This window comes from Gigantopelta aegis, chromosome 15 (genome assembly GCF_016097555.1).
Source record: "Gigantopelta aegis isolate Gae_Host chromosome 15, Gae_host_genome, whole genome shotgun sequence".
Lineage (NCBI taxonomy): Eukaryota > Metazoa > Mollusca > Gastropoda > Neomphalida > Peltospiridae > Gigantopelta > Gigantopelta aegis.
In genome coordinates, this window is record NC_054713.1 from 38,212,053 (window position 1) to 38,235,378 (window position 23,326).

Below are 23,326 nucleotides of genomic sequence, written 5' to 3' on the forward strand. Positions count from 1 at the left end.
CCATTCAGCTGATTGGGTTTTTTCTCGTTCCAACCAGTGCACCACAACTAGTCAAAGGCAGTGGTATGTGCTTTCCTGTTTGCGAGAAAGTGTATATAAAGATCTCTTGCTGCGTTAGCAAAAAAATGTAGCGGGTTTCTTCTGATGACTCCGTATCAGAATTATGTTTCACATCCAATAACATCACTTTGCTCTGGTGGAGTCGTTAAACAAAGCAAACTTCTTCTTTTTCACGTGATCGCTCTAGAAATAAGTACTTCCGGCATAAAGAAACATTTGGAGTCTTTAAAAATAAAACATTCTAAAGTCCATATGTTTATTGCTTGAACATATATTCTTTGGATTTAAAAAAAATATATATATTAATTAATCTCTTATGATGTTTTGAGAGTGGACATTTTATCTCAGCTTTTCTGTCATTCAAAACCTGAAGCATAGCAAAACGATGTAGTAATAAATTGTATGAACTTAACCTCAACGTTAACACTTCGATGACCGTAATGTTTTAGTTTGAAAACACCCAAAACACATACATCCCTATTTATTTGCTTTTTAATTAAACAAAAATGTTTTATTTAATGACGCACTCAACACATTTTGTTTACGGTTATATCGCGTCAGACATATGGAGATATTGAGAGAGGAAACCCGCTGTTGCCACTTCATGGGCTACTCTGTTCGATTAGCAGCAAGGGATCTTTTATATGCATCATCCCACATGTCCCGTTCTGTACATGCCACGGCCTTTGTTACACCAGTTGTTACACTGGCTGGAACGAGAAATAGCCCAATGGGTCAACCGACGGGAATCGATCCTAGACCGACCGCACATCAAGCAAACGCTTTACCACTGGGCTATGTCCCGCTCCTTTTTCTTTAAAAATCACAGAGCTAAGTTTTTAAACACTACGATGTATTTTTCACACTTAGAGCCTTTGTGACAATGTAAATTATAATTTATTTTTCTTTAGAATATCTATTATTGTACATTTGAAGTGTTTCGGGTCATCCTGCTGTTGTTGTTGTTTTTGTTTGTTTTTTGTTGTTGTTGTTTTGTTTTTTTTTTTTTTTTTTTTTTTTTTTTTTGGGGGGGTTGTTGTTGTTTTGTAATATCCCGAAATGCTTTTTTTATAATCTAATAACGCACGTACCTGTAAAAAGAACGGTTATCGAGCCATGCTCTTGTCTATTTTTAACCGGCCTCGGTGGCGTCGGGGTTAGGTCATCGGTCTACAGGCTGGTAGGTACTGGGTTCGGATCCCAGTCGGAGCATGGGATTTTTAATCCAGATACCGACTCCAAACCGTGAACAGAACCAAATGGGTAGGTGTAAACCACTTGCACCGACCAGTGATCCATAACTGGTTCAACAAAGGTCACGGTTTGTGCTATCCTGTCTATGAGAAGTGCAAATAAAAGATCCCTTGCTGCCTGTCGTAAAAGAGTAGCCTATGTGGCGACAGCAGGTTTCCTCTAAAACACAGTGTCAGAATGACCATATGTTTGACGTCCAATAGCCGATGATAAGATAAAAAAAACCAGTGTCAGAATGACCATATGTTTGACGTCCAATAGCCGATGATAAGATAAAAAAAACAGTGTCAGAATGACCATATGTTTGACGTTCAATAGCCGATGATAAGATAAAAAATCAATGTGCTCTAGTTTATTTATGGGTTTTTTTGCTCAGCAAACTTTAGTTTTATTATAATATAACTTTATCCAGATGTGTTACGGGTTTGTAGATTAACCAAACTTAGTGTTCAGTTCCACGGGCTAAAACTAGGGTCTGCGCCTTTAAAAGAGGAACAGAACAGAACAGAACTTTATTTACATTCGGATCACCATACGGCGATACATAGAGGTGATTTACAAGCATTTTGTGCAGCTGCAGTAAAGAGGAACAGAACAGAACAGAACTTTATTTACATTCGGATCACCATACGGCGATACACAGAGGTGATTTACAAGCATTTTGTGCAGCTGCAGTAAAGAGGAACAGAACAGAACAGAACTTTATTTACATTCGGATCACCATACGGCGATACACAGAGGTGATTTACAAGCATTTTGTGCAGCTGCAGTAAAGAGGAACAGAACAGAACAGAACTTTATTTACATTCGGATCACCATACGGCGATACACAGAGGTGATTTACAAGCATTTTGTGCAGCTGCAGTAAAGAGGAACAGAACAGAACAGAACTTTATTTACATTCGGATCACCATACGGCGATACACAGAGGTGATTTACAAGCATTTTGTGCAGCTGCAGTAAAGAGGAACAGAACAGAACAGAACTTTATTTTACATTCGGATCACCATACGGCGATACACAGAGGTGATTTACAAGCATTTTGTGCAGCTGCAGTAAAGAGGAACAGAACAGAACAGAACTTTATTTACATTCGGATCACCATACGGCGATACATAGAGGTGATTTACAAGCATTTTGTGCAGCTGCAGTAAAGCAAAAATAGTGCAATACATGGCAACAATATAGCACAGATGAACACAACATCTTATATAGTGTAGTATATACAATAATTCGAAATATCTACGTTTCAAACATATCTTTAAATACAGAGTTAATACTATCTATAAAAATACTTAGTTTAAAAAAAAAAGAAAAAAAAAGTATAATACATTGGCAACTGCCGCACAGTAGAACATAAAAATCTGTATAGTGTAATACATAATATTATACAATAATTCGAAATATCTACGTTTCAATAATACATTTAAATACAGTTAATATTATCTATAAAAATACATCGTTTTGTTTTGTAATAACAGACACTTTTGGAGAAGTAAAGAGTTGTTTCCATTTGATGGTGTTTGACCTCGTACTAAAGTATTTACCTATGTATAATTTACTTTCATTGTCAAAATATGGCCACTGAAAAAGATAATGAAATTCGTCACCTGGACTGGTGTTACATAGAGGACATAGTCGGTCTTTTAGTTCCACATTTTGCCATCTCCCGGTTTCGATAGGTACAACATTATTACTTGTTCGAATGAAAAAAAGTAAAGTAAAGTTTGTTTTATTTAACGACGCCGCTAGAGCACATTGTTTTTTATCTTATCATCGGCTATTGGACGTCAAACATATGGTCATTCTGACACTGTTTTTAGAGGAAACCCGCTGTCGCCACATAGGCTACTCTTTTTACGACAGGCAGCAAGGGATCTTTTATTTGCGCTTCCCACAGGCAGGATAGCACAAACCATGGCCTTTGTTGAACCAGTTATGGATCACTGGTCGGTGCAAGTGGTTTACACCTACCCATTGAGCCTTGCGGAGCACTCACTCAGGGTTTGGAGTCGGTATCTCGATTAAAAATCCCATGCCTCGACTGGGATCCGAACCCAGTACCTACCAGCCTGTAGACCGATGGCCTGCCACGACGCCACCGAGGCCGGTGTTTGTTCGAATGAGACTAAAAATAAATGGCACTTTGAGGTAAATTAAAGGGGCATTCCCGACTTTGCTGCATTGTAAGATTTTTCCGACTAATAAAATATTTCTTCGATTAAACTTACATATTAAATTTATTTTCTTGTTTAGAATATCAGTGTCTGTATATTCAATGTGTTTCTGGTCGTCTTAATATTTGTAAAAAGCCCAAACTGGATTATGTCTTCAAATAATTTCGTATGAAATTTTACCTAGTAAAACTATTAGAACAAATTGGAACACGTTTAATATACAGCCACTAATATTTTATGCAGAAAAATATATTTGTTATGTAATTACAATCGTTAAAAAAGTCTCCGTTAGTCGATAACATATTAAAAGTTGCAGCAAACTCAGGAATGTCCCTTTAAGAAAATGCACAGCCTCTAAATCCACCTACAAAAAGAACGATAGTTTTCTCTTTAATTTGTGTTATTACTAACGGAACGATAAATGTGCAAGCGATAACCACACGTGTACCGCCAATACCACCTGGCCAATTCCATTCATTATTAGCTTGTATGTAAAATATTTGTTCTTGTGCCCGTCGATGAAGAAACTGCCACTATTTTCTCGAGATCGATCGCCTGGCAGGGCGACAGAAGTTCATTAGTTTTACCCGAATCCCAAAGCACAACTGATTCTCAGTTCTATGGATGTAAAATTGAAAAATTCCCCATAACAACTGACGTGGACACAAAAATCACCTACGCTATTAAGCCACAACTTTCTACTAGTTATGTACACGTACAAACATTTCTAAATGGCACCGCCTTTTTTTAGGATTGTCTTGGATTGGGGCGTGGTCGTCAAATATCGCTAACCAGCGATACGCGCAAACAAGCTCATTGGCGGATGGCGTTGTAAACGAAACTGCGCCATCTGGAGAGGGGCAGATAAGTTAAAACACGCCTTAGTTGGTGTTGGCGATTTCGTCCTATAATTACTGACGCACCAGCCTGCTAGACAGTCAAGAACGAACCTTGTCGGAGAGGCAACATACTTTATCGTCCGTCAAAGATAGCAGACACAGTACCACAGTTATGGACGTTTCCCTCCTCAGAATATTTGTGGTTGTGTTCGTGTGTTTGGCTATGGGTTGTGAAGCAATGGTAAGTAGAACACTTCTTTTACTCCTCTCCAAAATTTGGTTTATTTTGTTTAACGACACCACTAAAGAACTTTTTTTTTTTTATTAAACATCGGCTATTTGGATGTCAAACATTTGGTAATTTTTACCTATTTGGCTATTTTTTTACTCGTAATTTTAGAGAAAACCCGCTACGTTTTTCAATTAGTAGCAAGGGATCTTTTTATATGCACCATCCCACAGACAGGATAACACATACCACGGCCTTTGATATACTAATCGTGATGCACTGGTTGGAACGAGAAATAGTCAAATGGGCCCACCAACGGGAATCGATTCTAGACCGACCTCGCATCAGCCGAGCGTTTTACCACTGGACTACGTCTCGCTCCCCCCCCCCCCCCCCCCCCCCCCATGACTATACCTGTACGTCGAAATTAGCAAATGTTTGATATCCAGTAGCCAATGATTAATAAATCAATCAATGTGCTCGAGTGGTGTCGTTAAACTAGATAAATTTTAGTTTTTTCACTTTAAATACTTTTAAATGATTAGTAACTAACCCAAGTTATCAAGGTACGTCCCTTTTATTTTACTTTTGTTTGTTTAAAAATAATTTTAAAACTTTTAATAAATTTTTGTTTCGATGTCAAACAGTTGGTAATTCTGACTAGTAGTCTTCAGAGGAAACTTGCTACAGTTTTTTGTCTTTAATTTGCACTTCCCCATAGACAGTGCAGCACTTACCAGAGCCTTTGAAACGCCAGTCGTGGGACACTAGTTTGGACGGGAAAAATAAGTTGAACCTATTACAAAAATAAGGGCTATTATTAGCGCATTTATTTTCAACTTGTAAAAGTCGAAAATATTTCAATTAGTTTATGGTTTTGTTTTAAATCGTTTAGTGTTTTCTGTTTTATTTTGTTTAACGGTACCACTAGAGCTGATTGATTTATTAATGATCGGCTATTGAATGTCTAACATTTGGTAATTCTGACACGTAGTCATCAGAGGAAGCCCGCTAAATATTTCCATTAATTTAAAGGGATATTTTATATGCACTTTCTCATAGACAGTGCAGCACGTACCACGGCCTTTGATATACCATTTGTAGAGTACTGGTTGGGACGGGGGAAAAAATGTATTTCAATCTATTACAAAAAAAACATGGCGATGTATTTGCAATTTAATAATAAGTTGTAAAAGAAGTGTGTAATTCACCGTTTAAGGAGGAGCTAAAAGTCACTCTCCTTGATCTAGTCTTTGCGGGAATTATGGCGACCGGGAGCGATAGTTATACCAGTCGTGGGGCATTAGTTCTGGACGGGGGTGGGGGGAACCCAATGAGAGAACCGAGGGAGTCCGATTCTACCACCCAGACGAACTTTCTACAACCAACGTGGATATTAAATAAAAGTTAGATGATTATTTGATTATTTTCAAAGAAGGGTATCAAGAAGAGTGCTATTTTGCGTCACAATGAATCGGGTGCATATTTGTATATTATTTTATCATTAAACTCGGTGTTCAACGAAAAGCATTTATATCTCATTTAGACCACACGATTTTCACACGAAATTTAGGATTTTCATGAATTATATATTCGGCAATTATCGCTTCGGAAATCAACTTACGAAGTGACTCGTTTGAAACTTAATTGGATATGTATAGGTTATATGTATATACGACCAAACAAAATAAATTCCTAGTCTCTGGTCAGCGCGCGCGCCGATTTTGACACTCACGCGTCAACATTATTTTTTTTATTATTATTATCATTATTTTAATTTTCCGCGATTTTTGCCGGAATTTTCTTGTTACAACGTAAAATCGCATTTGGAGCCAAAATGCAATCGCGCATGAACTATAACGTGCATTCTAGAAATATGCCCCTTATTTTCGTATCAAATATACCCACCTTTTTCTGTGCAATCCATGCTTAAAAAACAAAACAAAACAAAACAAACAAACAAAAACAAAGCCGCATCGCCGTATCAATTCTGGAAAGACCGACCTTTTTTTTTTTTTTTTTTTGGCCTAAATGTTACGTGGACCTTCCATAAAGCTCAACAGCGATTCTCTTGTGGGACGATGCTTAGGATTAATTTCAAGTGGGGGCGGGACTTTGCCCAGTGCTAAAACGTTCGCAGTCGGTCTAGGATCGATCTCCGTCGATGGGCCCATTGGACCATTTCTCGTCCCAGCCCCATTCAGCGACTATAGCGCATTTTTCACAATTAGAGATCTCCTTTTTTCTTTTCTTTTTCGGGGGGTGGGGTGGGTGGGGTGGGGTGGATGGGAGGGGTTATAAGTGAAATCAGACTTTACTTAGATTGTATTGTTTAGATTATTCATTTTCGTACCTCTGGGAAGTAATTCTAGTCTTTTGTTTTACTCTATTGCAGGCCCATTGGAACGGTGGGGGGTCGGGTGTGGGTGGTTGGTGGGGTTGGGGGCGTTTGAGGTGGAGAGTCTATGCTCCTACCCACTTGAGGGCGAAAGTGTACGGTTTATAAATAAACATTATAATGTGGCTTGTACCCCATTAGAGATGCCCCGCCCCGCCCCGCCCCCCCCCCCCCCCCCCCCGATTCCAAATATTGTTCTTATGGGCCTTATTGTACCTTTATTCAAATATGTTACATGGTTGTATATTAACCAAACTTGGATCTGCGACTTTAACCGCTTGAGGTTCCAGCCAGTGCACCACGACTGGTATACCAAAATCTGTGGTATGTGTTATCCTGTCTGTGGAATGGTGTATATAAAAGATCCTTTGCTACAAATGGAAAACAAAAATGTAGCGGATTTTCTCTCTAAGACTATATGTCAAAATTACCAAATGTCTGACATCCAATAGCGATGACTACAACCTCAATGAGCTCTAGTGATGTCGTTAAATAAAACAAACTTTAACTTTAACCGCTTCAGCACAACGGTTGTTTGAACTCTCTCGGTGTTTGGCCAGGACGTCAGCACAGCGAGATGTTTGCGGGAAATGAAAGTGAGCGTCATGTAATAAGATCAACTCGTTTATCTCGAATGCCACCTGAGAGCGTGTACACATTAATTATCAGTTCGGTCGCGTTGCGTAGATCAATAGACTGACGAAACGCTTTTTATTAGCTCTATAAATGTTTTTTTGTGTTTCTAGTTGTATTTGTTTTTATCAATGAAGTTAATTCAGCCTTATAGAGGATATAAAAACTGCAGAGTTTATATACAGAGAGAGGGGAGAGAGAGAGTGTGTGTGTGTGTGTGTGGGGGGGGGGGGGAGAGAGAGAGAGAGAGAGAGAGAGAGAGAGAGAGAGAGAGAGAGAGAGAGAGAGAGAGAGAATTCCAATTTAGAGAGGGTTTCACTGTATGTATTTCCACTTTGGTATGGGACTACTTGACAGGGCGTGCGTCGATTTTGACCTCTGGAAATTTGGTCCGACTAGTCACTTGATCCATCTCGATATCACCCGAGTCCGGGGTACACTGAACATTTATGCCGGGTAATCATCCCCCATGTGGGGTCATACACTCGGGAGACACACCCATAATCGCACCTGTGAAGTGGGTGAAACTCGGTGTATGTGGCCTTACACACCTACCCACTGAGCCAAGCGGTGCTCTCACTCTGGGTTGGAGTCGTTACTGGCATGAAAAATTCCCCATTGCCTCAGGTTGGATACGAACCCAGTACCTTCCAGCCTTACGTCCGATAGTATAACCACTGCACCACAATACAATAAGAGAACACTTGATACTACAGACCAAATTTCAGTTACGTTATATGTTAGGGTCGCTGAACTCACTTCTGTTTCTCCATCATACCTGTATAGATATTATATATATCTATACAGGTATCGCTATATTCGTGCACCGGCCTCGGTGGCGTCGTGGTTAGGTCATCGGTCTACAGGCTGGTAGGTACTGGGTTCGGATCCCAGTCGAGGCATGGGATTTTTAATCCAGATACCGACTCCAAACCCTGAGTGAGTGCTCCGCAAGGCTCAATGGGTAGGTGTAAAACAACTTGCACCGACCAGTGAACCATAACTGGTTCAAGAAAGGCCATAGTTTGTGCTATCCTGCCTGTGGGAAGCGCATATAAAAGATCCCTTGCTGCCTGTCGTAAAAGAGTAGCCTATGTGGCGACAGCGGGTTTCCTCTAAAAAAAAAAAACAGTGTCAGAATGACCATATGTTTGACGTCCAATAGCCGATGATAAGATAAAAAAAATCAATGTGCTCTAGTGGAGTCGTTAAATAAAAACAAACTTTCGTTTTTCTATATTCGTGCATAGGTTGATATCCAATGGACTCAGTTTTGTAGTGATGTGATTGTGAATACAGTGCTTCTTTTATTAGCTTGCTCACACTAATATTAGACTTGTTCTAATACTGCCATCAATAAAGTTTGTTTTCTTTAACGACACCACTAGAGCACATTGATTTATTAATCATCGGCTATTGGATGTCAAACAAACGATAATATTTACACAGTCATAGAGAGAAAACCCGCTACATTTTTCCATTAGTAGCAAGGGATCTTTTTTATGCACCATCCCACAGACAGGATAGCACATATCACGGCCACTGATATGCCAGTCGTGGTGCACTGGCTAGAATGAGAAATAGCTCAATGGACCCACCGACGGGGATCGATCCTAGACCGACCGCGCATCAAGCGTGCACTTTACCACTGAGCTACGTCCCGCCCTTATTGACATCAATAAATACCTTGACACAAGTAAGAAATATCTTTTTTTTATTATCTGGTAGCGAATAATTATTCTATCTTCCCAGCAACGATACATATCAATTAAACCGTACACCGGAACTTGTTAATTAATTTGTGTTGTACGTCAACCTCCGTTGCTAAGGAACAGGAATTCGGCGAGCTAAGCATAATTAATGACAGTTTTCGTATGATTTGGGGTTATCTATAGCAGTGGCGGATCCAGAAAATCGATTTTGGGGGGGGGGGGGGGGGGGCAATGACATGAGGCGAAATGTTGGGGGAGGTTTGGAGGGGATTAAAATTAATATATAATAAAATTATAACTGTCGCAAAATTTAAGGGGGGCATGACTTCCCCCCTAGAGTGATTCACTTTACTAGAGCAGCATGATTGGTAGATTAATTTCAAAGACGGTAGTATGTATTGTCCTGTTTGTGGTTTTTGTTAGGGGCGGGGTTTAACTTCGTAGGATAATCGTGAGATGCTTTGATCATAGAATCTAATGTCCTCAGCGGGGTTTTTTTACCGTCTCACGGTTAGTATATCAAAAACCGTGGTATGTGTTGTCTTGTTTATGACAAAGAGCGTATAAAAAATCTCGTGCATGTAATGCGAAAATGAAGCGGATTTTCTTTTAAAGACAGCGTGTTAGAACTTAGAAATGATTGACATCCAAATATAGGCGATGATTAAATAATCAATATGCTCTAGTGGTGTCATAAAACAAAAGAACCCTTTGACGTTTTGTTTTGTTTCAATCTGTCACGTTATCTATGTGATTAAACAAAAGAACCCTTTGACGTTTTGTTTTGTTTCAAACTGTAACGTTATCTATGTGATTAAACAGAAGAACCCTTTGACGTTTTGTTTTGTTTCAATCTGTCATGTTATCTATGCGATTAAACAAAAGAACCGTTTAACGTTTTGTTTTGTTTCCAGCTGTAACGTTATCTATGTGATTAAACAAAATAACCCTTTGACGTTTTGTTTTGTTTCAAAGTATCACGTTATCTATGTGATTAAACAAAAGAACCCTTGAGCGTTTTGATTTGTTTCAATCTATAACGTTATTTATGTGATTAAACAAAAGAACCCTTTAACGTTTTGTTTTGTTTCAAACTGTCACGTTATCTATGTGATTAAACAAAATAACCGTTTAATAACGTTTTGTTTTGTTTCAAACTGTCACGTTATCTATGTAGTTAAACAAAAGAACCGTTTAACGTTTTGTTTTGTTTCAAACTGTAACATTATCTATGTGATTAAACAAAAGATCCCTTTAACGTTTTGTTTTGTTTCAAACTGTAACATTATTTATCTATGTAATTAAACAACGTTATCTATGTGAATTTTATTAAATAATAATTGGATAATCGCCTAAAGACTGAGATAGAGATTAAAAACACTAACATTGGGGGTGGGGGGGTGGGGGGGTGGTGGTGGAGCAGGATATTATTATTTACAAAATAGACTTAACTGCAACATTTGGCCAAAACAAATTTCACTAGCCGTCGGGCATGGCAGTAGTAGTTATTTCCTTTCCCACCATGGGAGTGGGGCTACCATAATGTAGAAGCGCTGAATGATGTATGGAACATCCTAATACCATAGACTTATGGATCACAAATTTAAGATTTGCACAGACTGTTTATCATGACAGATATTTGGTATATCCGTAGCGAAAGCTGACTGGTACATATTAATTAGAAATGGCGTGGTGTGGAGTAGAAGGAAGGAAGGAAGGAAGGAAGGAAATGTTTTATTGAACGACGCACTTAAAACATTTTAGTTACGGTTATATGGCGTCGGACATATGGTTAAGGAGTACATAGATATTCAGAGAGGAAACCCGCTGTCGCCAGTTGACTGGCTATTCTGTTCAATTAGCAGCAAGGGATCTTTTTATATGCACCACCCCACATACAGGATAATATATACCACGGTCTATGTTGCACCAGTTGTGGAGCACTGGCTGGAATGAGAAATAGTCCAATGGGTCCACCGACGGGGATCGATCCTTGATCGATCGCGCTTCAGGCGAGCGCTGTATCACTGAGCTACGTCTCGCCCCTTTCTTAGCACTAATTTATCCCCGTATTCTTTTTTATTATTGTGTGTGTATGTGTATCTTATTATATATGTATATAGGCTATAACATGTAAACATGCGCTCAAGGGCCATTGGGCATAATGCAATAAAATATGTATATATGGCTATTTCGATACTTGGGGGGGGGGGGGGGGGGGGGGGGGGGGTTGAGGGATAACACAATTCGATCCGAGTGGACCAATTTGATTAGTTCATGTCCAGTTTGTGCTTTCCAAGACTGAGGTACCACAAACCGTGGTATGTGCTATCCTGTCTGTGGACACATCCTATACTCCCTGCCTCTATTCGGAAGGAACAGTTTGTTCTGCGTTAATGGTAGGGTTTGGGTTTATTTGTTTTTGTTGTTTATTTGTTTTTGTTGTTTATTTGTTTTTAGTGGTGGGACGTAGCCCAGTGGAAAAGCGTTCGCTTGATACGCGGTCGGTCTGGGATCGATCCCTATCGGTGGGCCCATTGGGCTATTTCTCGCCCCAGCAAGTGCACCACGACTGGTATATCAAAGGCCGTGGTATGTGTAATCCTGTCTGTGGGATGGTGCTAATTGAATAGAGTAGCCCAATGAAGTGGCAACAGCGGATTTCCTCTCTCATTATCTGTGTGTGGTCTTTAACCATATGTCTGATGCCATATAACCGTAAATAAAATGTGTTGAGTGCGTCGCTAAATAAACCATGTCCTTCCTTGTTTTTAGTTTTATGTTGTGACCATAAAAAAAAGATTTGAAAATGCATTTCAGTATTTTTACATTATTTTTAATGAAGACCTATTTCCCAAACCAGACTACAGGCAGATGGAGCGTGCTATCTTAAGCTGTATCTATAATATGTAGCCTTTTTCATGTACAGAGGCCATTATGGCGTGTTGGATAATTAATGTTTTCTAAGACAATATGTGATATTGCTGGAAGTTGATGTGGGAAGGAATTATTGTGTAGGTCAATCGTCTGTATCAGTAAAACACTGTGAATTGTTTTGTCATTTGATTTATTAATATAGATATGTGTATGGAATGGTATAAAACTACTTTATTGTGCTTTGGAATAACTGCTTGAAAACCCATGGTTTTCGTCGCCCTGCCCTTGCTCAAAGGTGCATCTCTCTCTCTCTCTCTCTCTCTCTCTCTCTCTCTCTCTCTCTCTCTCTCTCTCTCTCTCTCTCTCTCTCTCTCTCTCTCTCTCTCTCTCTCTCTCTCTCTCTCTCTCTCTCTGAAATTGTACATAGTGTCAAACACGTATCGTCATATGGGGTTTTTCTTCGTTGTTAGTCGTGATGACTGCAGACCGGTGTAATAGCCCAAAATATACCCCCTGCCAAACTATACCTGGGGTATAAACTGGACTAGCCCAGAATATACCCCGGGGTATAAAACAGGCTAGCCCAGAATATACCTCTCTAGTCTGTATTTCAATGTCCAGAGGGTTTTTTCCATCATAATTTATATATTTTGGGCTAGAGAATATCGAAATATCTTTTAAAATGACTAATCTGTGATAGTTTTATTTTTATGAAAGCAATAGTTGCTTTTGTTTTAACGCGTTTATTATTTATGTATTTATTTTGTATACAGGTTAGTAATAACAAATGAGGGTTAGGCTTAGGGTTAGGGTTAGGCTTAGCCTTAGGGTTAGGGTTAGGGTTAGGGGTATAAAACAGGCTAGCCCACTTTAACCCCGGGTATAGTTTGGCGGGGGGGTATATTTTAGCCCAAAATATACCCCCCGCCGCCCTATACCCGGAGTTAAAGTGGGCTAGCCTATTTTATACCCCGCGGTATACACTGAATTAACCCAGAATATACCCCAGGGTATAAAACAGGCTAGCCCAGAATATACCTCTCTAGTCTAAATTATTTATGTATTTATTTTGTATACAGGTTAGTAATAAAAAATGAGGGTTAGGGTTAGGGTTGGAGGTATAAAACAGGCTAGCCCACTTTAGCCCCGGGTATAGTTTGGCGGGGGGTATATTTTGGGTTGTTACACCGGCAAATTATATTTACAGTCACACCTCGTTATATCGATGTTCAGCGGACCGAGCCAACAAACTCGAGATATCGGTAGTTCGAAATAAACATAATAGTTTTGGTGTACCTCCAAATATTCTGAGCTCTCCAAAGAACAAATAAAATCTCGATATAACCGATGTAGAGATAACGGTATTTGACTAGTTTTAGAAATGCCAAATGTCTCTGCCAGTTTCAGTCGCAAAAATTGGTTCATTAATCTGTACTTAAGTGGAAGATTTTGACTCTTTTGTTTTTTTATCTCATCAAAGTCCAACTAGAAATTCATAATCGGAATTTTAACAATCACTTAGCAACGGCTTGAACTCGTTAACGGACGGTGACCTAATTTAATAGCAATCGCCGCCATTTTAAGAGGATGTTGTGGCCAAAAACAGAAAACATGATTTGAGAGAAAAAATCATCCTGGCTATTTTTAAAGTCTTAAGTCCCAGTGATTCTGTCGAGTCGTATAAATCAGTTTGTCACTATTTATAAGTAATTACATCTTTACGTCGGATTGGTAGTGAAGCGAGTAATTCTTGTGGATCAAAATCAATATTACAAAATAAATAAAGAGTGAAATTAAAGTAAAGATGAACTGTTTGTTTAATAATTTATTTAAGAGGGATTTATTTTATTTTTAATATATTTTTTTTAATTTTTAATTTATTTTTCGAAACACTTTATTGTTGTTGTTTTTTTATGTCGAATATTGTTTATCGTTGGGTGGTTTTATGTTTTTTGTTCAACTGTAAAAGTACATTTGAATTTTTTTTTTTAATTAGTATTTTTTATTTGTTTATTATTAGATGTTTTAATATTTAATTTTTATCTTTGTAGTTCTTTAAAAAAATATTTTGTTTCTGTGTTTTCTTTTGGTTTTTTGTTTTTATTTGTGATATTTGTGATATTGTTCATAGTGCAGCTGTGTTCTAACTTAAAGTGCAAAACTGCAGAATGTCTGCATCACAGCCAAAAACATCCGTTCAAATCTTAAGAAACTGTCTTTAACGACCTTTTCAGTTGATATTAAAGTAAAGTTTGTTTTATTTAACGACGCCACTAGAGCACATTGATTTTTTATGTTATCATCGGCTATTGGACGTCAAACATATGGTCATTCTGGCACTGTTTTTTAGAGGAAACCCGCTGTTGCCACATAGGCTACTCTTTTACGACAGGCAGCAAGGGATCTTTTATTTGCGCTTTCCACAAGCAGGATAGTACAAACCATGGCCTTTGTTGAACCAGTTATGGATCAATGTTCGGTGCAAGTGGTTTACACCAACCCATTGAGCCCTGCAGAGCACTCACTCAGGGTTTGGAGTCGGTATTTGGATTAAAAATCCCATGCCTCGACTGGGATCCGAACCCAGTACCTACCATTCTGTAGACCGATGGCCTAACCACGACGCCACCGAGCCCGGTCTTATATTAAAGAGACACATCATTAAAATCAAGAACTCCGCTGAATTGTATGTCTTGCCTACCATAAAATGTCTCAGTGCTCTGTGATGAACATCCATAGGTGCAACTACAAACCAAGTTTCAGCTCACTGTGATGAACATCCATAGGTGCAACTATAAACCAAGTTTCAGCTCACTGTGATGAACATCCATAGGTGCAACTACAAACCAAGTTTCAGCTCACTGTGATGAACATCCATAGGTGCAACTATAAACCAAGTTTCACTGACCTAGGTCTTACAGTTTGTGAGAAACTGATCTTAACGCGAAACTTCGACGTTAAACTTAACGTCTTCGAATATGTTAAACTGTCACCGCTGTCGAATATGTAATACGAATATCTCGACATTTTACTTTGTAATGGCAAGGAGCGGGACCTAGCCCAGTGGTAAAGCGCTCGGTTGATGCGCGGTCGGTCTGGGATCGATCCTCGTCGGTGGGCCCATTGGGCTATTTATCGTTCCAGCCAGTGCTCCACGGCTGATATATCAAAGGCCTTGGTATACGCTATCCTGTCTGTGTGATGGTGCATATCAAAGATCCCTTGTTACTAACGAGAAGACATAGCAGGTTTCCTCTCTAAAGACTAAAATTCAAAATTCCCAAATGTTTCACAACCAATAGCAGATGATTAATAAATCAATGTGCTCTAATGGTGTCGTTAAACAAAACAATTTTTTTCTTAATGGCAAAACAATAATATAATTAACATTTCATTTCATTTCAACTTATTTTCGTGCTTACATCCGATTAAGGTTCAAGCACGCTGTCCTGAGCACACACCTTATCTATCTGGGTTGTCTGTCCAGGACAGTGGGTTAATTGTTAATTGTTAGTGGTTATTGAGAAAGAAGAGGGTGTGGTGGTCTTACCCCTATCCATTGAGACGTTAAAACTCTCTCTGCGTGGGGAGCCGGTACCGGGCTGCGAACCCTGTACCTACCAGCTTTATGTTCGATAGCTTAGCCACGACGTCACGGAGGCCGATAATTAACATTTTAAAAAAACCTGAAATCATCTACCACAGGATTACGAGTCTCAGTAGTGCCCTGTCCTTCAAGAGGCTCTTTCGCAATTCTCGGAGATTATGTGACAGCACATTCCAATAAAATCCGAATTACCCGTGACGTATTGTTCTCGACGAGTTCGTGCCGTCATATGCCCCAACCTGATCTAACCCACTTCTTAACGTCCCGTCTGTGAAGCAATATATATTTTACTTAAGTGAAGCAAAATGTAGTTTGGTTAAAAGGACAGTCAGCTCAAACAAGAGCCTTATGTGTTGGAAAGATGCATACCCGGACCACCAACACATACTGACACTTTAACAAATAAAAAACGCGTAATTTTAGAGTTAATTAAAAAACCGTGATTATTCCTGCTAACTGGGGGCAGCCATATAGTTTTCCTTTTTGTTGCATCCGGTGCTATAGCTTGGGGCGAAGTGACGTCAGCTCCGACCAACTCCTGAATGCACAGTAAACAAACGCTATAATTTACGACATGGCGCTTCGCTTTCATCAACCTGACGTGTAAAACAACATAAATGACTTGACAGTATAACAAACTATGTAACTAAATATATTTCAATTTGCATCAATAGAACGAAATGGAGTTATAGTATTTGTCTCTCTTAAAAACTCCAAAGAAAAAAACCCCATATTATTAAGACTATTGGTAGAGTACGTTGAAGCAAAACCGACCACTCACGATACCTAAGTGATTTTTTTTTTTTTTGAGACTACGTAATTGGTCAGTTTTGCGATTTTTTTTATGAGAAAGTCTACTTAATCAAGGGTACAGAATTATTTACAGTAATAGAGCAGGACGGCTGATAATGTCCATTACCAGTCCAAAAGACTTGTGCGAGCATCCCTTTAAATGAAGCAATATGTATTTTAGTTAAGTGAAGCAATATGTATTTTAGTTAAGTGAAGCAATATGTATTTTAGTGAAGTGAAGCAATATGTATTTTAGTTAAGTGAAGCAATATATATTTTAGTGAAGTGAAGCAATATATTTTAGTTAAGTGAAGCAATATATATTTTAGTTAAGTGAAGTATGTATCTTAGTGAAGTGAAGCAATATATATTTTAGTTAAGTGAAGCAATATATATCTTAGTGAAGTGAAACAATATATATTTTAGTTAAGTGAAGCAATATATATCTTAGTGAAGTGAAACAATATATATTTTAGTTAAGTGAAGCAATATATATTTTAGTGAAGTGAAGCAATATATATTTTAGTTAAGTGAAACAATATATATTTTAGTTAAGTGAAACTATATATATTTAGGTAAGTGAAGCATTATATGTAAGTAAACAATATATATTTTAGGGAAGGGAAAAGCAATACATATTTGGTTAGGTGAACATAAAATATATATTTAGTTAAGTGAAACAATATATATTTAGGTAAGTGAAGCAATATATATTTAGTTAAGTGAAACAATATATATTTAGGTAAGTGAAGCAATATATATTTAGGTAAGTGAAACAATATATATTTAGTTAAGTGAAACAATATATATTTAGGTAAGTGAAGCAATATATATCTTAGTTAAGTGAAGCAATATATATCTTAGTTAAGTGAAACAATATATATTTAGGTAAGTGAAACAATATATATTTAGTTAAGTGAAACAATATATATTTAGGTAAGTGAAACAATATATATTTTAGTTAAGTGAAACAATATATATTTAGGTAAGTGAAACAATATATATTTAGGTAAGTGAAACTATATATATTTAGGTAAGTGAAACAATATATATTTTAGTTAAGTGAAACAATATATATTTAGTTAAGTGAAGCAATATATATCTTAGTTAAGTGAAACAATATATATTTAGGTAAGTGAAACAATATATATTTAGTTAAGTGAAACAATATATATTTAGTTAAGTGAAGCAATATATATCTTAGTTAAGTGATAGTCTGGGAAAGGATTTCGTGTTAGCTCGTCACACTTCAGTCGGTTAATAGGTTACGGCAATGGGCGGGCGACAAGGGTTCGAGTTATTCAAATTATCTATACTTTGTTACGCAATAATGGGATAGTTATTTGAAGTAAAGTACCATATTGGTTTAGCATGTCACTTGCCTTTTGTGTTCCAACTGTTAGTAAATTTAATGAAACAACATTTAATGACCTATGGCTTATATCAAGAACCTAATAAAATGCTTCGTTTATTCACGGCATCGTCAACGCTTTGCTTTATATAAACTTTATTTCAATGACAGCGTCTACACTGGGTGCGTGCGATGCGTCTCTCTCTCTCTCTCTCTCTCTCTCTCTCTCTCTCTCTCTCTCTCTCTCTCTTCTCTCTCTCTTCCTTTCTCTCTCTCTCTCTCTCTCTCTCTCTCTCTCTCTCTCTCTCTCTCTCTCTCTCTCTCTCTCTCTCTCTCTCTCTCTCTCTCTCTCTCTCTCTCTCTCTCTCTCTCTCAACCATCCAAGTGTCCGTCTAGCTCTCGAACGGCAGAGTACTCGGACTAGCATCAACTGCACACTTTACCACTGGGCTATGGTCCCGCCCGCCGCCTCCCACAAAAATGACACATTGGTTTAAACAGCAACTACTCAGAAATCGATTCGGCTCTTTGTGTAGAACGGATCCCGATCTCGTGCCGTTTTTTCGCGGTTTCGATTAGCTAAACATGAGGAAATTGTCAACGTGCTTATATCACACGAAAGCCACTAAAGATCGCTTAGAATGTCCCCGGGACAAGCGCTCGACTGCCAGGCGACACAGTTCCCCCACAATAGCAACAAATAAGACGCGATATTTCGTGTCTGGCTTCATCCGCTAAGATCAAAGTCGGATTGTTTCCTTAAAGGCTGCCAAAAACACTGCTAATTATAGTTGGGTTGTTTGAAAAGTGAAAAAAAAACTGTGGTGTGAGATTTTGGTCTGTAACCGAGGGGCAGTTTGATTGTCAACCGTTGGCTGCTCAATAAGTTATTCTTTAAGTATACTTGGGTATGATTGAGAAAAAAAGACGGTAATCGCTTGTGAATTAAACAATTTGAAAAATACTATAGAATTTTATGGCGGGATTAAGGGTTGACGTCAGATGAACTCGTAAAATGAGCTCTTCAAAATAAAGAAGAAATTTAAATGTATTTTCCAGCTGAAACTTACTTTGCTGTGTTTGGCTAGTACAGGGCGGAGTTCAGCCAGACCGAGCGGGAAGACGTCCGCTAGACTGGTTTATTATGTGCATCACGGTAAACCAAATGGCCACGTCGGGAACCAATCAAATATTGACACCCAATAGCCGATGTGTATTTTCGAGCTGTGGTGTCGTTAAAAATTCATTCATTGTGGCGGGACGTAGCCCAGTGGTTAAGCGTTTGCTTTCATGCGCGGTCGGTCTAGGATCGATCCCCGTCGGTGGACCCATTGGGCTATTTCTTGTTTCAGCCAGTGCTCTAAAATTGGTGTAACAAAGGCCGTGGTATTTACGATCCTGTCTGTGGGATGGTGCATATAAAAGATCCCTTGCTGCTAATTGAAAAGAGTAGCCCATGAAGTGGCGACAGCGGGTTTCCTCTCAATATCTGTGTTGTGCTTAACCATATGTCTGACGCCATGTAACCGTAAATAAAATGTGTTGAGTGCCTCGTTAAATAAAAAATTTCCTTTATGCATTAATTGATTCTATAACTGTTAAGTGTTATTTCTCTCTCTCTCTCTCTCTCTCTCTCTCTCTCTCTCTCTCTCTCTCTCTCTCTCTCTCTCTCTCTTTCTCTCTCTCTCTCTCTCTCTCTCTCTCTCTCTCTTTCTTTCTCTCTCTTTCATGCATAAATAATTCAGAATATCGAAATTAACGCTTATATCTCAAAGAAAATTAATAAAAGCGTTTGACATGAAGGCGCCATTATGCAAATTTCAGACTGGTCCTTAAAGCAACATACTCTAGTTTTTAAACACTACGGCATATTTTTCACCATTAGAGCAATTTTTGGATAACTGAAATCAAACATTACTTAGATTTTATTATTTAGATTATCCATCTCCGTAAATCTGAAAGTGTTTTTGGTCATCCTGCTATTTCTAGTACCAAGAAATGCATTTTTCACAGTTTTAAAAATGCACGTACCTCCGAGAAATAACTGTATGTTACTCACACACTGTTGAACTGTACTTTTTAATTATGATGACTGCACCGACATACAGAAAGTGTGCTTTATTTTGTCCTGTCCCGATATTTGTATCTTAGCTGCCAAAACCTGCCACAGCATTCTTAAATATCGAAAATCTCTTTTATATACTATGAGATGATTTATGTATAAACATTTTAAAGTATATATCTTATTGTTTTACTTGTATCAACACTACTATATTGGATTGTTTACTTTATTTTTATTCTAGATACTTTTAGCGAATGGTCTCTCATAATTCAGTATAGAGCGGCTCATTACAATTTTATATTTAGTATTGCTTTTATTTGTATGCTAAATTGTATTCTGTTGTAGTGTAGTGCAACTTTAATAAACTATCTGTCTGTCTGACTGTCTGTTTAGTATATTAACCAACCTTACTGTCCATTTTCACACGCTAAAACTAGGCTTTGCGACTTTAAGCTTGAATCTTAAGTTTAAAAAAAATAAATAATAATAATAAAAATAAATAAAAAAATGTCATTCGCCTTTAATAGATTTGATCTAATTTTTTTCTGACCTTTATATTTTCTCTGATAAGACTTAAAAACATAACTATCTAATGAAACGTGTATATATATACCCACTCTAAATTTTATTGTTACATCGTTATATCCTTTGTCTTCCGTTTAGGAATTTTTCTTAAATTTATGTCATGACATTAAATTCTGTGTACTCTCTAGACCGAGATTCTTTGGTGCTACGCCTGTAATAACAACCGTGTGGTACAATCATCCAAACAAAGGTGACAGGTGCGGTCTACGAGTGCTTCAGGAGCTCTCGTCAATTTTTATAACTGATTGGACTCTGTTTAGTAGTACCGCCATCTGCCGTGTTCCATTTTTGTGAGGAATTTATGCTATTTAACTATCGTCAAAACATGAACTTGTTTTTGTTATTTTGCCATTAAAAAATAAAATGACAAATTTATGTGGTCGCCATAAAGATGTCTGCGATTTGTAGCCATAAAAATAAATAATAATAATTAAAAATAAATAAATAAATTATTAGACTGGTACAAGGTACTACGCTACTTTGATGAGAGTGATACGTAAAGCGAAATTCTAGTACTATTCAGAAAGCGGTAGAGTATCCTTCTGATGTTGGCCACAGACCACAATTAATTTCGTTATATGTTTTTATATAGCCTTAGTGGCTATAACATTTTTATTAATATCAGCAGGCCCGTGGATTTTGGTATGTACCTTTGCCTGTCTGGGGGAAACATACCCTGAAAAGGACAACCCCTGTTTTCCAGCTCTTTCTCCCAGCATATTGGTTTAAACAAACACACCCTCTAAACCTGGCCAGAGTACACACATTTTACACAAAAAGCACTACTTTTGCATGGGCCGGAATTACCACAAACAAGTCTTCAATGTCAACAAGTTACACATGTTTACAAACTACATGCTCTCCCCTGTCACTTCAGTCAAATAGTTGCCACTTCATAGCTGTCTGCCATGAAATAATCACAGTCAAACAGCAGACTACTTGCGCGGACAAATTTCCGGGTTGGCGGACAACCAAATGGGAAGATAACTATAATCTGAGGCCTGTTCGAAACATTGACGGAAGAAGTTTGTTTTGTTTAACGACACCACTGGAGCACATCGATTAATTAATTATCGGCTACTGGATGTAAAACATTTGGTAATTCTGACTGGTAGTAATCAGAGGAAACCCGCTATATTTGTTCCAATACAGCAAGGAATCTTTTATATGCACTTTCCCCACAGACAGGAAAGCACATACCACGGCCTTTGTCCAGTTGTGATGCACTGGTTGGAACGAAAAGAAACCCACGCAAACAGCTGAATGGATCCACCAAGGTGGTTCGATCCAGCGACGCATGCACCTCAAGCGAGCACTCAACCGACTGAGCTAAATCCTGCCGCTAAACATTGATGGATACATCTATAGTTTTCCCTGAATTAAATGAAAATGCCCGAATCTGGATAACAACATATTTCTTTTAACTATTTTATATTAACGCAGGATTTTTTCTCGTTCCAACCATTGCACCACAACTGGACAAAGGCCGTGGTATGTGCTTTCCTGGGAAAGTGCATATAAAAGATCACTTGCTGCATTAGGAAAAATGTAGCGGGTTTTCGCTGATGACTATGTGTCAGATTTACCAAATTTTTTGACATCTAATAGCCGATGATTAATGAATCAGTGTGCTCTAGTGGTGTCGTTAAATAAATCAAACTGTTTTAAAATTCATAGTAACATTACTGCCAAACAGCTATATGGTTTCAAACGAATCACTACGCATTTTTACATTAATTACAACTAATATTGTGAGTAGAATGATGGAAATACATGATGAAAAGGTTTAAGGCCAGCTCATTATGCCCGAATATCTATTTGTTTGTGTTTTGCCCGAATTTGAGGATTTGGTCCAGCTCGGGGTGGAGGCGCAACCTGCTCCCTGTTCCTCTGTCTCGTACGGATGGATGGATGGATGGATGGATGGATGGATAGGATAGATGGATGGATGGATGTTGATGGGTGGATGGGGCCGTTTGGATAGATAGATAGATAGATAGACAGACAGACAGACAGACAGACAGACAGACAGACAGACAGATACATACATACATAAGCACACACATGGATGGATGGATGGATGGATGAATGCAGATTGAATGAATGGATGGAAGGATGGGTAAATGGAAGAGTTAGTGACTAAATGAATGAATTAATTTAGTTTATGTATTAATTAATAAATACTTAATATTAATTGCTATCGATTACTGTCTGATCTACCTATTGAAAACACAACCATGAAACAAAGAACAATGACTTCAGTGTCCTGATGTTTCCATACCACGGGACTCGCCATCTGATACGTCTCATTCCCACTACGCGACGCTAGTTTTATTTCAGTCAATAAACACTACGGTTTGATGTCTTATTGTTATTTACAATGTCAATTTTCCATAATGTTTGGCAATTATCTGCCATGGGGATGGTTGATTTGTTGTTGTCGTTGTCGTCGTATGCAGACTGCTCTTGTTGAACAAGAGATAAGGTATTTTAAAGGTGAAACTTTACGGTCGATCACACGTTCTGGATGAATGAATTCCAAGTGCCAGTGTCGTAAAAACTATAAAGTATTAAATGTAATTAGTCCCAGAGGATGTTTGAGTACGCTGTCTTTTTAAGTGTATTAGTAAAACTAAAACAACGCGAGGATTGAGTCTGTTATTAATATATGTAATGATTGAAATTGCATTTTTTCCAGCTCTGTAGTTACGAATAGAAAACGAAATTGTTTTCTTCGCAGTATGATTCTG

General features: G+C 38.1%; 1 protein-coding gene across 1 annotated transcript in view; it reads left to right on the forward strand.

The window, feature by feature from the left end:
- Positions 1 to 4,392: 4,392 nt before the first annotated feature.
- LOC121390103 (small cardioactive peptides-like) overlaps positions 4,393 to 23,326 on the forward strand; it is a 52,444-nt gene continuing 33,510 nt past the window's right edge. The window contains exon 1 of the mRNA XM_041521824.1: positions 4,393 to 4,571. Within this exon, the coding sequence (XP_041377758.1) occupies positions 4,503 to 4,571 (69 nt within the window). The 5' untranslated portion in view covers positions 4,393 to 4,502. The remainder of the gene's footprint in view (positions 4,572 to 23,326) is intronic.